This window comes from Cnephaeus nilssonii (genome assembly GCF_951640355.1).
Source record: "Cnephaeus nilssonii genome assembly, chromosome: 4".
NCBI lineage: Eukaryota > Metazoa > Chordata > Mammalia > Chiroptera > Vespertilionidae > Cnephaeus > Cnephaeus nilssonii.
Window position 1 is genome coordinate 58,542,533 of NC_137075.1, and position 15,451 is coordinate 58,557,983.

A 15,451-nucleotide genomic window follows, 5' to 3' on the forward strand; every position below is an offset into this window, starting at 1 on the left:
CTGATTTGACAACTCCAAGCTGCACCGCAACCACCCACTTCCGAATAGGAGGAAAAAAATGCGAACCATTTCTGTGTGCCATTGTGTAACACAGAAATCTCTGGCCTGGAGCCCATCGCTGTGGTTTGGCAACACAATCAGCACATCTCTTTTTTCATCTCTTGAAGAAAAAAAAAAAGACACACACACAACCCAACAGAGAGAAAGCACCTTGAGCATAAAGGTAATGATTAATCCATCAGGCACAAAAAAGGATAAAAGATCCTTTTGGGATTTCAAAGGTTTTAACTCACTAATTTGAAGAAATAGTAGTGAACAGGGAGTGACAATTTCCCCAGGAGAGGATTAAGTCACGAGCTGTAATTGGGACAGTGCGGAGTCGAATAATCTTATCAGAGATCTCAAGGTATTTATGAGCAGTTGTCAAAACTTCCTTTTACATGTTCGAGTGAAGTAGGGAGCAGAAGAAGCAGGTCCTGGTGGAAAGAGTGGTCCTTGGAGAAGCCGCACGATGCAGCCTGAGAAGGAATGGAGGAGGAAAAGCCTCAAGCAGAGACTGGTGTTGAAGAGCAGTTTGGCTAAAGAAACACTCTCCGAGTTCTTGGGCACGTGTATAATGATCGTGAGTATTTCCTGATTTTCGGATTTCCAAACCAATAATGCCTCCCTATCAACCTAGTTCCCGGGGGAGACTTCTGTTTTGGTTTCTTTAAGTTTGTCAGTAGATTCATCTCTCCCAGGAAGCAGCAAGTTACAGGCTGTTTAACTAGTTAGAGGTCTCAATATTAGGTTTCCATTGACTCGTTTCATTTATTCACAAGACTTGGTGGGAGTGGAAGAGGAGGGAGCTTGAAGTACTTTATTAATTTTAGAGATTTACTTGGACTCTAAGGTGGCCTTGTGATTAATGTCAGATATGAGAAATTTTTTTCATTGACATAAAAAATTAATTTATACCCTGTTTGTTTCACACAAACATTGGGGTGACTCAGTCACTTGAAATAAGTATTGACAGCCAATAAATATGGATGGTAAGAAACAGTTCATTATTGTGTTGGCAGATCACTTGACTCTTAAATTAAAAATTGCACGAGACAGAAACAGTGTACTGTGCAGTAGCCCAGCTTTGGCGTTGCACCATTTCCCCCTCTAACTCAAGCTAATCACTAAAGAGCTTTAATTAGACAATTACAAGAACCTTCTATATATATAAAGGAAGGGCTGATTCTAAACCTCTTGAGAACTTTATCTAGAGATTTGCACGGCTATTAATAAAACATTAGAAAGTTTAGTTGAGTAGTATGGGCTCTAGGTTTTTTGGTTTTTTTTTAAATATATTTTATTGATTTTTTACAGAGAGGAAGAGAGAGGGATAGAGAGTTAGAAACATCGATCAGCTGCCTCTTGCACACCCCCTACTGGGGATGTGCCCGCAACCAAGGTACATGCCCCATGCCCTTGACCGGAATCGAACCTGGGACCTTTCAGTCCGCAGACCGACGCTCTATCCACTGAGCCAAACCGGTTTCAGTGGGTCTAGGTTTTTATCCTGTTGCATGTTTTCCCACATTCTCTGTACCCTGAATTTTCAGTTGGAGCCAGACCATTTGTTTTTGGGTGTGTGTGTGTGTGTGTGTGTGTGTGTGTGTGTGTGTGCTTAAATCTTCACCTGAGGATATTTTTCCATTTATTTTAGAAAGAGTGGAGGAGATAGGGAAAGACAGAAATAGCGATGTGAGAGAAACACATCCATAGGTTGCCTCCTGCATGTGCCCAGATCAGGGCCCGGGCCGAGGAGGAGCCTGCAACCAAGGTATGTGCCCTTGACCGGAATCAAACCCAGGACCATTCAGTCTGCAGGCAGACACTCTATCACTGAGACAAACCAGCTAGGGCATGGTGCCAGACCATTTGTGAACACAAAATTAAATCTTTGATTATTCTCGTGTGTAACAACTACTGATTTTAACTTGTTTTTAAAAATAATCTGCTCAAGGATTCCCTACTCCAGATAGAAATAATTTAATTTTTCTTAAGGTAATAGAGAATTGCCCATAAACTTTGTACATTAAAAGTTATTTGGTAAGAAAAAAATAAAGAAAAAACTTATTTGGTAATGTACAGCATTGTGACTACAGTTGATAATACTGTATTGTCTATTTGAAAGTTGCTAACTAGATCTTAAAACTTATAAGAAAAAATTATAAAACTATGGAGATGGATGTTAACTTATTGTGGTGATCATTTCAAAATATATACAAATATCAAAATATTAGGTTGTGCACCTGAAACTAATATAATGTTATATGTCAATTATACCTCAATTTTTAAAAAGTTATTTGCTTTGGGTAAATACATAGTAATTTAGGAGAATAAGTCAAAATTGAGAAATGAATGTGAACTTGGGAATTGAACTAGCATAAGATGAGAGAGAGCCATGTTTTCTGGTCTCTGATAGCTTCTTTTTTATCTAATTCACTCAAGTATTTTAAAGGCATTAGGGATGGTTTCTTGTATTGCTTCTGGGCTGTCCTTACCCACATGATTGGGTAGAGGAGATTGTGAAGGAAAAGAGACAATCAAAGCCCAGGATTCTTTTGATTTTAGTTATTGCTTCCTGGAAAATTGTGCTCAAGGGGACAGACACCCTCAGGTCAGGGTCACATTACTTGACTATTTGGTCCCAAAGAGGAGAGTGGGTGCCACCCCTGACTTCTGCTTCACAGTAACTTTGCTTCCAGAGAAAGTGAAGCAAGTTCAGTTACAACTCTTGAGTGTTCTGCAGAGTAGGAAGTAAACACCCATTTTGTAACCAAAAAAGTTAAAACTCTTCATTTCTTAACAAGAACCTGTTTCATAATCCCATCCAGTCTGGGTTAAGTAAGTGAAAATTGCTTTCAGCCATTCACTATTCTACTGTTAAAAATCAAACACAAAATCCAACTGTGTCAATATAAAGATCTAATTGGCTTTATGAAGTGATTCATAAATTGGGCAGCATCCCATCTTAGCAACTAGAAGGGGGGGTCCGAGGAGTTATACAGAAAGGAAGGTTTTATAGGCAGAAAGAGGTGGCACTGAGTAATTAGAGTGGATTAATTCAGGCAAGGCCCATTCCTTTAGGGTAAGGCAGGGTGTTATTAGGAAGGTTTCATATAAAAAGAAAGGATTATTTTTGGGTCAGGACATCTTTGAAGGGAAAAGAAGGGAAGGGTTTTTAACATGCAAATTGCCTCTTTCTATGGGTTGGGGTCAATGGAGAGGGCCCATAGCATAGATCTTTACTGGTGCTAGGCCAGAAAATTCCAGAGTGGTTGGTTAAAATTATGTTTCTGGAGAGGTTGAAACTGCAATTAAATCAGGTATGAAATCTGGTTTAGGTATCATGGCTTTCAGCACAAGTGACCATTTTGGGCCTGTGGTTTTCTGTTTAAAAACTACTCCTACGGCCCTGACTGGTTGGCTCTCTTTCTCTCTATATCTATCTATCTATCTATCTATCTATCTATCTATCTATCTATCTTTCTCCTTCCTCTCTCTAAAATCAATTAAAACATACCTTTGAGTGAGGATTTTTAAAAATTAAATAATAAAAAAAACACACACCACTCATACAACTAGCACTGTCTCTTCCCCTAGTATTCAAGAGGGGAGCTAAAGACATAATATCTTACTATTGTATGTTGAAAAATTAACCTTTGTATCTTCTGCCTAAAGCCAATCCATTCCTGAAAAGCTTGATTTCCATCTATACTGTATGCTTATTTAAAGCAAACCCTGATGAAATCTATGATAGTGATTACAAGCTCCAATTTTGTTGAGGCCTGTGGGGATGTACATACAAGTTGCCACACCAACACAATTATTTCTTAATCCATAAATCTATATGGTTTTGCTCAAAGATTTCCAGAGTAGTTGTCTGTATTAAAAAATGTGCATTTTGCCTTGTTTTCTCTAGTAAAAAGTTCTGCATTCTAATAGGCGGGGAAAGGGAGCCTTAAACAGATGGCAGAGGATGGTCAGGACTCATTAGTGCTTCAGGTTTGTGAAGCTGGTTCCCCCTCCCCCCCCCCCCCCCCCCCCAGCCCCTGCCAAACTCTCCCACCCTGGGAGTTTGGGGCCATTTCCCCCACCAAAACCAACACAACACAAAACAAAACAAAATGCTCTTTGGGGAAGCCATGTCACTTAAACTCATTCATGTCATGGTGTAAATGACTAATAAGGCCCACTGGTAGCATTAAGGGAAGGGATGGCCCATGAAAAATTCTTGGTAAACTACAGCTAAAAACAATTACATCGTAAGCTGAGGAACTAGTTCGAATTTGGCTTTTTAGGCATTAAGATAGGTAGGTCTTCTTGCCTTTGCTAATGTCAGGGAGGAGGTCTTATTATCACCCATAAACAGTTGGAGAAATGAAGGTTCAAAGAGATGAAATAACTGGCCCAAACCAGAAAAGCAGTAAACTGAAATTCTTTTTTATTCTAGAGCCTATACGGTCCACACCCATTACTTGGTAGATAGTAAGACTCCCTCTGCTTTAACAGATTAGAGCCATAGCTTGCTTGAGGGCATGTGAGTTGCTCAAGGGCATGTAAGTTTAAACCTGTAAGCACTTGAGACCAGATTGTTAGTTATGCCCGGAAGCCAATGTCTTTACTTTCTCAGAAGCTGAAAAGACTGTTCAGTGCAGGTAGAGAGGTATGAAGTAAAGGTAGAGCTCAGGCCCATGCATGTGGGCTCATGGCCTGGTGGTTTCAAACTGCACCTTAAAAACACTACATGTGAAGTTCCTGATACCAGAAACACTCATTCAATTCCACTTTCTTTCCCCCTTTCTCGCTCCTTCCCCTTCTGCTCAGAATCCTTGTAGTATTTGAAAACAACTGCTTTGTCTCCTCCTGGCCAAAATCTTGCAGGCTCCTTTCTCCAGCATCTGCCATAGAACTCTGCTCATACATTCTAGTAAGTGGGAGCCCATAAATCTTTTTGTGTGTTGAATTTAAATCTTTTTTTTTTTCCCTGAACATTCCAGGATCTCCAGTTATTTCTCGTATGTTCACTCCTTGCTATTCTGTGTATGCTCTTCTCTCTTTAAACATTTCATCATTCTTTGACACAGCTCATCCTCTTGAAGATGCTGAGAAGAACAGCCCCGCAAGCAGCCATGTGGCCTGCGGTAGGAGGGCACCCTTCTAGGGCTGAACTTCTGAGTAGGGAGCACCTATTTGTGTATGGGGGAAGACCCTAAATTCTTTTCTCACCCTGTGTCAAGCTTGCGCATTAGAGGTCTACTTTTTGACATTTCTAAGAACGAAAAAATGTGAATCCTTTTTTGAAAAGTGATCCTTGATGGGTGTCCTGAAGGGAAATACAAAAGGTAAAGGCTTGAGACACAGACTAGGGGTGGGCATAGGGGAGTGGGCAGTGCAGGAGAGAGGAAGGAAATGAGATGAATGGTACATGAGAAACTTCAGACTCTCCGTGTTTCCCAGGTCTGCTCCTGACTTCCTCCATGACTTCATGCCCCAATTCTCTCCCAGCCGGAGTCACTGAGTTAATCATTTCATTCTAGGAAGGTTCTCAGATAGGCTTCCTATAGAAATTCTAGAGCTTTAAAATCATTATTATAAAGTGTGCTCAGATCTTGGAGTAGGCCTATTTTATTTTAGAGTGTTTTTTTAAAAATATGTTTTTATTGATTTTAACGAGAGAGTAAGGGAGAGGGATAGAGAGATAGAAACATCAGTGAGAAACAGCATTCGGCTGCCTCCTGCACACCCCCTACTGGGGATCAAGCCCAAAACCTGGGCATGTGCCCTGACTGAAGACCTCTTGGTTCATGGGTCGATGCTCAACCACTGAGACATACTGGCAGGGCAAGAGAGCTTTTTAAAAAAAAATTTATTGATTGATTTGAAAGAGACAGACAGACAGACAGACAGACAGACAGACAGACAGACATGGACATCAATATGTTCCATATATTTATGCATTCATTGGTTGATTCTTGTATGTGCCCTGACTGGAGATCGAACCTGAACCTTGGGATATTGGGATGATGTTCTAACCAACTGTGCTACCTGGCCAGGGCCCATTTTAGAGAGCTTTGGAAACAAAATATATACATGCATATATAATATATATATATATATATATATATATATATATATATATATATATATATAGTGTATGTATATAGTATATATATATATATATATATATAGTGTATATATATATATATATATATATATATATATATATATTCCAAATTTAGAGTGAAATAGGAAAGTTCTTCAAATAAGCCAGTTCTTAAAATAAGTCTGCTTTGCAGGGCATAATTCAGAGCAGTTTGGGTCTACTACATTATTTAGAATTCTCAGGTACTGGAGGACAGCTGGGATAGGGGTGGGATGGATGGAACTGGCCCTTCATATTGATGGGGAAGCCAGGGCATAGGCTGGCACAACCCTGTATCTTGTATCTTTCCTGGGAGGGAGAGAGGGATAAGAGAAGGAGGGAGGGGGAGAGAGAGAGAGAGAGAGAGAGAGAGAGAGAGAGAGAGAGAGAGAGATCAACTCCATCCTTCTAGATGGGGAAACAGATATAATTAAGAGGTTCATCCAAGATCACCCTGCCCATGAATTCGAGAACTAGGCTTGATAACTTGACTTCAGTCATTCCTAATATACTGTAATCTGATGGGATATATCTCTTTTCATGTGAAGTCCCAAAAAGAGCATTACTAGTTTTATAGCCTAAAGTACATTAGCTAGTAGAGGTGTCAAAAGATGATTATATAGAACAGACATGATCATGGCAGGAAAATTTTATAGAAAATCTATTAGCATAGAGGTTTTGGGTCTCTTTATCACCAGGTTCTGCCATGGCTCCAATGAACACACTGACCATGTGTTTTTCCCCTTGGGACTTTTATAGTCTGTGAGCCAGCAAAGGACCTATAGGAAAGTGAGTCTCAAGAGACCCTGTAACTCCTCTCTTGCTTTCTGCCTCAACAGTCTCCTGCCCTCTATCTGTCTCCTCTCTGCTTGGCTCTATTTAATGCTTTGCAAAGGTATGCCCCCCACTTCAAGCCTGGGGGATTCAAGACAGGGGTCCCCCAGAACTGGAGCTATCAGATTGCCAACAGGTAATAGGACAGAAGTCTCCACTGTCAGCAATGCCCTGGCTGGTTCTGGCCATGCATGGCTAGTCTGCCAAAGGCGTGGAAGGATCCACCATCCCTGGGCTCTCACACACTGGCTTTGGGATGAAGTGGTCTCCGTTGTCCAGTCCCTGTGTCCCTCAGATGAGGGAACAGAGACCCACATGCTTAGTTTCTGTCAAGTGCCCTTTCTACCACAGCAGGACATCAGCGAGACCGTCCACAGTCAATCCCACCTGTTTCTAACTATTTTCTTATGACTTATGTCCCATACTTAACCTTTTATGGATATGCACTTGTGTACTTGGGTGTCCTGTCATAGCAAGAAAGTCCACACTTCTAAAAATCTGAATGCATGAACAAGCTAAACATGGAGGGTTTTTGCCCTGTACTTTCACTGGGGTATAAAGGGGCATTGTGAAGCAGGAAGCTAAAGAGGCGTGGTTCTCTCCCTTCAAATAGTGATGACGACAAAATACAATGAAGTGGTTAACATTTACTGAACGTACTTTATACCAAGACACTCATTCCTTGAAAAATCTCATGACATAAGGGAATTGTTCTTATTTTACAGCTGAGGAAGTCAAGGCTCAGTAGATTAAGCAACTTGACCACAGGCAAATGAGTGATGGAGCTAGGATTAGAGTCAAATCTCTAGTCTCTTCACTGTGCTGAAGTTACTTACCATTCTCCTGTATGCCTTTGAACTTTCACCACTGTCACCTGTAGCAAAATATATTATTCTTATGTATGTTTTTAAAATTTACATACATGGCTTCATAGTTTATACACCTTTTACAATTTGAGATTTTCCCCCAAAGACACTTTTTGAGATTCAGCCATTTGGGGACACGTAGATGTAAGGCAATTCATTTTAGCCATTGTGCAATATGGCAGGTTTATATATCCAGTCCCCTCTTGAACTGTTAGGTTGATTGTAATTTGTCACAATTACCAACACTGACACAATGAACATCTTTGTATGTGTCTCCTTATAATCGAGTTCCATAATTTCTCTTGAGTATATACTTAGAAGTGGGTTTGGTGGTCCTAGAGCTGGCATGTTCAACTGGGTGGGTATTGTAAAATTGCTCTCCAAAGTGGCTTTAAAGTTATACTACCAGCAGCAACATGTGAGTTTCCATTTTCCACATAATCCCTGACCATGGTATCCAACTTTTATATTTCTGTCCTTTGGACATATAGGAAAAAGAATTCCTAGTGCAGTTGACTATCTTTTCATGTTCACTAAAACTTTAGATTTTCTCTTTTTAAGTTGTCTGTTTATGTCCTCTGCACATTTTAAAAAATGATTTCTTATTGGTTATAGGATATTGGTATTTGTTTTAAATCCAGATATTAAAGCTATTTTGTATTTTCTTATTTATAGTTCAACTAGGGGCCCGGTGCATGAAATTCATGCACTGGGGAGGGGTCCCTCAGCCCAGCCTGCCCCCTCTCACATACTGGGAGCCCTCAGGGGATGTACTACAGACGGCTTAAGCCCGCTCCTCATTGGGAGCAGACCTAAGCCGCAGTCTGGCCTCCCTTTGCTTGAGGCAACCGGGCTGATCATGGGAAGGCGCCCGCCCCATCACCCCGCTGCTGCAGCCACTGCCAGTCACCACAGCCGCCCAGGTATTTTCATCAACACGGACTCCAGTCCCTTCACCATGAAAAAATGACAATTTTCTTTAAGCATTTTCAAGATGTGTCTTTCATAGGATATGACATTTCTTTCTTTATTTTTCTTTTGATCCTCCCCTGAGGATATGCTTCCATTGATTTTTTCCCCTTCCCTCTGATCCCAAGCTCAGCCCCTTCCCAAGCCAAAAGCCTCCTCCCCAGGTTTAGGCTTGGGAAGGGGTCCCCCCCCTCCGCCACCTCCGATCACAGGCTCAGCCCCTTCCCAAGCCTAAAGCCTCCACCCCAGGTTTAGGCTTGGGAAGGGGTTCCCCCCACCCCCCGCCAGGAACCTCCGATCGCAGGCTTGGCTCCTTCCCAAGCCTAAAGCCTCCACCCCAGGTTTAGGCTTGGGAAGGGGTACTCCCCCCACCCCCCGCCCGGAACCTCCGATCACAGGCTCGGCCCCTTCCCAAGCCTAAAGCCTCCGCCCCAGGCTTTAGGCTTGGGAAGGGGACCCCCGCCCCTCCGATCGCAGGCTCGACCCTTCCCAAGCCTAAAGCCTCTGCCTGATGGCCGGCTGGGAGTGACCTGGGTGCCAAGGAGGTTCCCAGGACCCAGGTATGTATGCAAATTAACCGCCATCGTTGTTGGGTTAATTTGCATACTCACTCTGATTGGCTGTGGGCATAGCAAATGTACGGTCAATTTACATGTTTCTCTATTATTAGGTAAGATATTTTTCTTTTTGTATTTAGATCTTTAAATCATTAGAATTTTGTGTGATGTAGAGTAGGCGTGCATCTCTTTATCTGGAAGGAAAGCCAATTGCTCCAGTACCAGTCCTATGTCTGCTGATTGTGTTGGCATCTCTATTACATGCCAGTTCACTTATAAATGTGGCTGTATGTCTACTCTGTATTTAATTCCATTGATATCTGTCCAAACCTGCACTGATGCCATATATTTATGTTATAATCACCTTCTAAATTTTTATCTTGTGTTTTTCTTCCTTATTATTTTTCCAATATTGACTAGACTACTTGTAGCTTTTTGTTCTTCCACATGAATTTTATAATTAGTTTATCAAGTTCCCTAAATACTGTGTAGATATTTTGGCTGGAATTGCATTACATTTATATATTATTCTGGATAGAACTGATATCTTTCAAATATTGAATCTTCTCATTCATGAACATGAAATAGCTCTTCATTCATAGGTCTGCTTTTTATATTTCTTTCTAAATTTTTATAATTTACTTGGTGTTAGTCATATATTTTGCTTGCTATATTTCTAGGTATCTAATAGTTATTGCTACTGTGAATTGTACATTTTACAATTATATTTTTCAATTGTTTATTATAGGGTTTAGGAAAAATATTGATTTTTATATGTTGATCTTATATTTAGCAAACTTGGTAACTCTGATTAGTTCAAGTAAGTTTATAGATTATCTTGGATAGTCTATGTAGGTCAGAGCTGTCAAATATGATAGCCAGTAGTCATTGCGGTTACTTAAACAAATAAAAATGAGTTTAAAAATGAGTTCCTCAGTCTTACCAGTCCCATTTCAAGTGATGAAGAGCCATATATGACTATTGACTATCATATTGGACAGCAGGTATAGAACTTTTTCCTTATTGCAAATGATCTGTTGGACTGTGTTGATACAGATATTTTTTTCTAAGAAGATGAGAACTTCAATTTTCTTTCTAGTCCTTAAGTATTTAAATTTCTCTGTCTTTTTATTGCAGTTAAAATCTCTTGCAATGTTGTAAGAAGCTGCAATTGTGGCATTCTTATTTTATTTCAACTTTAAAGAATGTGCTTCTCATGTTTTGCCATTAAGTGTGATGGTTCCTTTAGATTTTTGCCAGACAGTCTTGATTTGAGTGAGGAATTGGTTTATCCTTTATTTACTAAAGTGTTCATTAGAAATGATCTCTGATTTTTTAAAATACCTTTTCTACATCTATTGAAATAAGCTTATGAGTTTCTTTTTATCTGTTGATGAAGAAAATTACATTGATAAATATGTTTAGCATTAAATTGTCTTTACATTCTTGAGCTTTATTCCTACCTAATCATGATGCAGCATTAGTTTGCAATGTTTTATTAAGGATTTGGACTATAAATTCTTTTTATTATGTTATTCTTGTCTAGTTTTATTACCAAGGTTATATTAGCCTCATGAAATAAACTGGAGTTCTTTCCCTCTCTTTATATTTTCTGGAACACATTGTATACAATGAGGATTATCTGTTCCTTGAAGATTATTTTGCATGTGCATTGTAAACAACAACAGCAAAGTCGGGTGTTTCTGAGAGATTTCTCTAGCAGTTACGCCTAATTTAGATTTTCTATTCTTAATTCCATTTTGGCAATTTATATTCTTTCCAGGAAACTGTACTTTGTTTTTGTTTTCAAATGTAGTCCTTCAAAATTCTTAGTACTTTCAGGATTAATACAATGAAAGTAATAATTTTGAAATGATTTTTCATAGTATTTACTTATGGCTTTTATAATTTCTACTTATGGTGAAGTCCTCTTTTTAATTTTTAACATGGTTTCTTTGTCTTCCACTCAGTAGTTTGTTTTCTTATAATCCTTTACTTGAATTGATCAGCTTTCTTTATTTCTCTCTTTTCCCCTACTTGTCTTTCTATAAGTATTTATCCTTACATTCTTAAAAAAGATGTATTCTTGAGCTAACAAAATGTGAAGTGAATTAATACCTTCTGAACAACATTAAAAAATTTTAAATCTTAATTGTAATCAACTATTCCATATTACATGTCATTATTGTCTAATATTTAAATTCTATTCTTGCTATTACTGTTATTGGTGTTTTAATAGTGAATACTTATAAATTTGCTACCACATACCAGTTCAATGTCTAATCATTACTGCATGCATCCATTATTTTGTTTTAGGTGCAATCGCCTTTGTGTAGTAGAAACTTTCTTTAGGGAATTTTTCAGAGAGGGTGTGTGAGGAATAAACTTTCTTTTTTGCCTGAATATGTCTTTATTTCACTCTCAAGGCTCAATGGTAAATTTTAGGTTGATGATTGACTGATTTTTCCTTAGCATTTCAAAAGTGTCATCCTAATGTGTCTGTTACTGCTGGTAACAAGCCTGTTATTGTTGGTTTAATTTTGTCCTTAGTAGCCTGCATTTCTCTGGTTACAGTTGAGTTTCTCTGTTTTTCATTTTGAAATTTCACTATAATATGACTAGGGGTTCATCTTCTATTTAAGGATTTTCAATTTTCACCAGTTCTGGAAAATTCTCAGCTTTATTACATTGCCTCTCCCCCAGTCTCTTTATTTTCTTTGTTTAGAACTCCTATTATGCTTGTATATATGCTTGACCCTCTCACTTTTCTTACCTCATTCACTCTTTCATATTTCTATCTCTTAATCTCTCCATAATGAATTTTGTGTAGTTGTCTTGATTGAATCAACCTTCCAAATCACTAATTCTCTACACAGTTGTATTTAATATCTGTTTAACACACTCATTAACTGTAGTTTCATTAATGTTTTCATTTCTAGAAGTGCTTTTGGTTGTTTTTTTTTCCTTACATGTTTATGTCTTTTATCTCTTTAACTCACTAGGCTTAATATATTTATGGTACTTTATGATTATTCTATCAACTCCTTGTTTATTTATCCACTGACACTCATTCACAAAGGATCATTTCCTTAGTGTTTTGTAAATGTGTACTGTAAATACTTCAGGAAGGTTTCCTTTCTCTGTGGGAATTCCATATGGCCAGCACACGTTTGCATTTGCTTCTGCTAAGTTGCCCAGGGATATCACCAACCAGTAAAAAATATGCATCATGAAATTAAAACAGAAAAAAGGAAACTGATGAATATGGGTGCCTCCTTGAAGAGCACTTTCCCCAAAGAACGGCTCTCTGGTCCCTTCCTCCCACATGAGACGGATGACCATGAATGACTAGAAATCCCACGCTTTCTCTAAATGGGCTGGTTCTCAAGTCCTTAGACGCTGAGTCAGTATCAGCTGAAGGGAGATTTCCCTGCAGGCTTTCCCTTATTAGCAGTGACATGACGGGCCAGACTAACCTGGAAACTTTCTGAGTTCCAAAGGAACTGGGAGAAAAGCCGGTCCTGGGTTGCTGACCTCTAAGAGCTGCAGACGCCCAAAGCCAAACTTGACTCTGCCAATCAGAACTCTGCTTTTTCATCGTGACCCAGAAATGACTCTGGCTTTGAAAGGGGAAATACTTTTGTTTTCTACTTCCCCAAAGTGGGTTTGGTTGGTTTTTCTTTAGTGACAAAGTGCATTGCAACATGTTCTCATTACTTGACAAGAAAGGAGAACATAAGAATGAGAGCAGAAGTTGACTTGTTTTTACTCATCAACCTTGTGATGAAGATATGACATAAAGTGAAGGACAGGTGAGGAAGATAAGCCTCAAAAGGGAGATAATCAATATAACTGATCTAAATGCTCAGACTGCCCAGCAGTGATGGTTACTCCCATCATCCTGTGGGCACCATATTCATGTCTGATCTAGGATTGCTATCTAAAAGCAAAGTAAATGTTTAAGTGAAAAGATGCTGGCAAAATTTGCCCAGCCCCCAACCCCTTTTCCATCTTGATAGATTGGCTGGTCATACTAAGACACAGACCTGGGATGGCCAGTCAATACCAAAAGGAAGTGAGGGCTTAGTCCCTCTCAGACTAGAATCAGCCCACATGCTCTAGTCTCTGTCTGAAAGTTTAGACTTCCTGAGGAGAAAATCTTCCCCAAATCTTATGCTTCTATCCACAGTGAGTGGTTAAAGAAGTTGGGGTATAACTCCACTTCTGGGTATGTTTCTGAAGAAACCCAAATTCAAAATAATATTTGTCTGCACGCCTATGTTCATTGAAGGTTTATTATAGATGAGATTTGTGTTATATAGTGGTATATACAATGTGTTAACATAAGAAACATTCAAACCTACAGAGAATTTTTATGAGTTTGAGTCAAACATGACAATTGCCGGGAAGCAAAATTCTAAAGGGCTAAGAGAATGCTCTGGAAAATGGCAGTTTTGCACCTCACGTCACAATCAAAAGGAGGCTTGAGTGGGTTACATGAAATCCATTGATGACAGATTAGGGAGGCAGGAGAACAAAGGGGTGGGGTGCTCTGGGATTGGATAAAGTGATAGACACATACTTTTACATGGGTGGGTACAGGATAGTTATTAACACAATAATAATGAGAGGATTTGTGGTCTGTGCCCAGAAGCGTCTGGATAAAGCAAAGTTACCTTGACATCCCAAAGATATGTTATCATAGATGCAACAGATAGGCTCAATTAAGGTACAGATTTACTTTTATCAGGGAAGATTCTAGCCTAGGACGTGACTACTTGCCATGAACTGCTTTTAGTTAAAACAGTTTAATTTCAGACCATCCTGTGTGGTTACTTTAGGTCTCTGAGTTGGTAAGGCTGCCACGCAGGCTTCCCTGAGCTTCTCAGGTTTAGTATGTGGAATATTCAAAGAATGGAATCTTTCCATTTGTGACAGCATGGATTATGAAATAGGTCAATCAGAGAAAGACAAATACCATGTGATTTCACTCTTATGTGGAATCTAAAGAAAAAAATAAATGAACAAACAAAATAGAAACAGACTCATTGACACAGTGAACATACAGATGGTTGCCTGAGGGGAGGGGACTTGGGGGAATGGGTGATAAAGGTGAAGGGATTAAGAAGCACGGATTGGTAGTCACAAAATAGTCTTGGGAATGTAAAGTACAGCACAAGGAATATAGTCAATAATGTAATAACTGTGTATGGTATCAGATCAGTACTGTAAATATTGAGGGGAACAGTTTGTAAAGTATATGATTGTCTAACCACTATGTTGTACACCTGAAACTAATATAAAATAATATTGAATGTAAACTGTAATTGAAAAAAATTAAATAAAAAGGAGTTCATTGTAAAGGGATGCATCCATGAAATGAACTCTTATATAGCTATTAAAAATAGAGAAGCCAGTCTTCATATGCTGATATGGAATGACTCTAAGCTATCAGATGGAAAGAGCAGGCAGAGAATGGTATTTATCAAATACTCCTGTTTGTATACACACACACACACACACACACACACACACAAACACACACACACATTTTTTGACAGAATATACCATAAAGTACTGATATTAGTTACCTGTGGAGAATAAAATATGAAATCTGAGGGTGGAAAAGAGACAAATTTCTTATATTTTATTGTATACCCTTTGTAACTGAAAACTTTTTATATGCTCATGCACATTTTCTTCACTCCCATTTTGCAGATAAGCTGCCAGGCGGTGTGGGAGAATTAACCAGCCGGGCACTCAGAGAATATTCAGAAAAGTTGCCTTTATTGCAGATTGCACTAGTGCTGTGACTCAGGGGAGTCAGTCTCCAAATCCAGAGTGATGAATATGGACGAAGCTTTCCCTTTATACCCTTTAGTTCCTTTGTCCCCCAAATATGGATCAGGCCTCTAGACCCTTCTCGGGCTTTGCAGCCCCCCATGAGTTGGGATAGGGGGAGTGAGACCACACTCAGAGGCCTGCCTGCTCTGGCACCAGCCCCTCCGGGGATTGTATATGGTTCATGGTTTATGGCCTCTGTA

At 39.3% G+C, this 15,451-nt stretch overlaps 1 protein-coding gene across 1 annotated transcript in view; it reads left to right on the plus strand.

Annotated features, from left to right (window-relative positions):
• Positions 1-469: 469 nt before the first annotated feature.
• Positions 470-15,451, plus strand: part of AQP9 (aquaporin 9) — a 36,764-nt gene continuing 21,782 nt past the window's right edge. Inside the window, exon 1 of the mRNA XM_079767709.1 lies at positions 470-622. Coding sequence (XP_079623835.1) covers positions 512-622 — 111 coding nt within the window. The 5' untranslated portion in view covers positions 470-511. The remainder of the gene's footprint in view (positions 623-15,451) is intronic.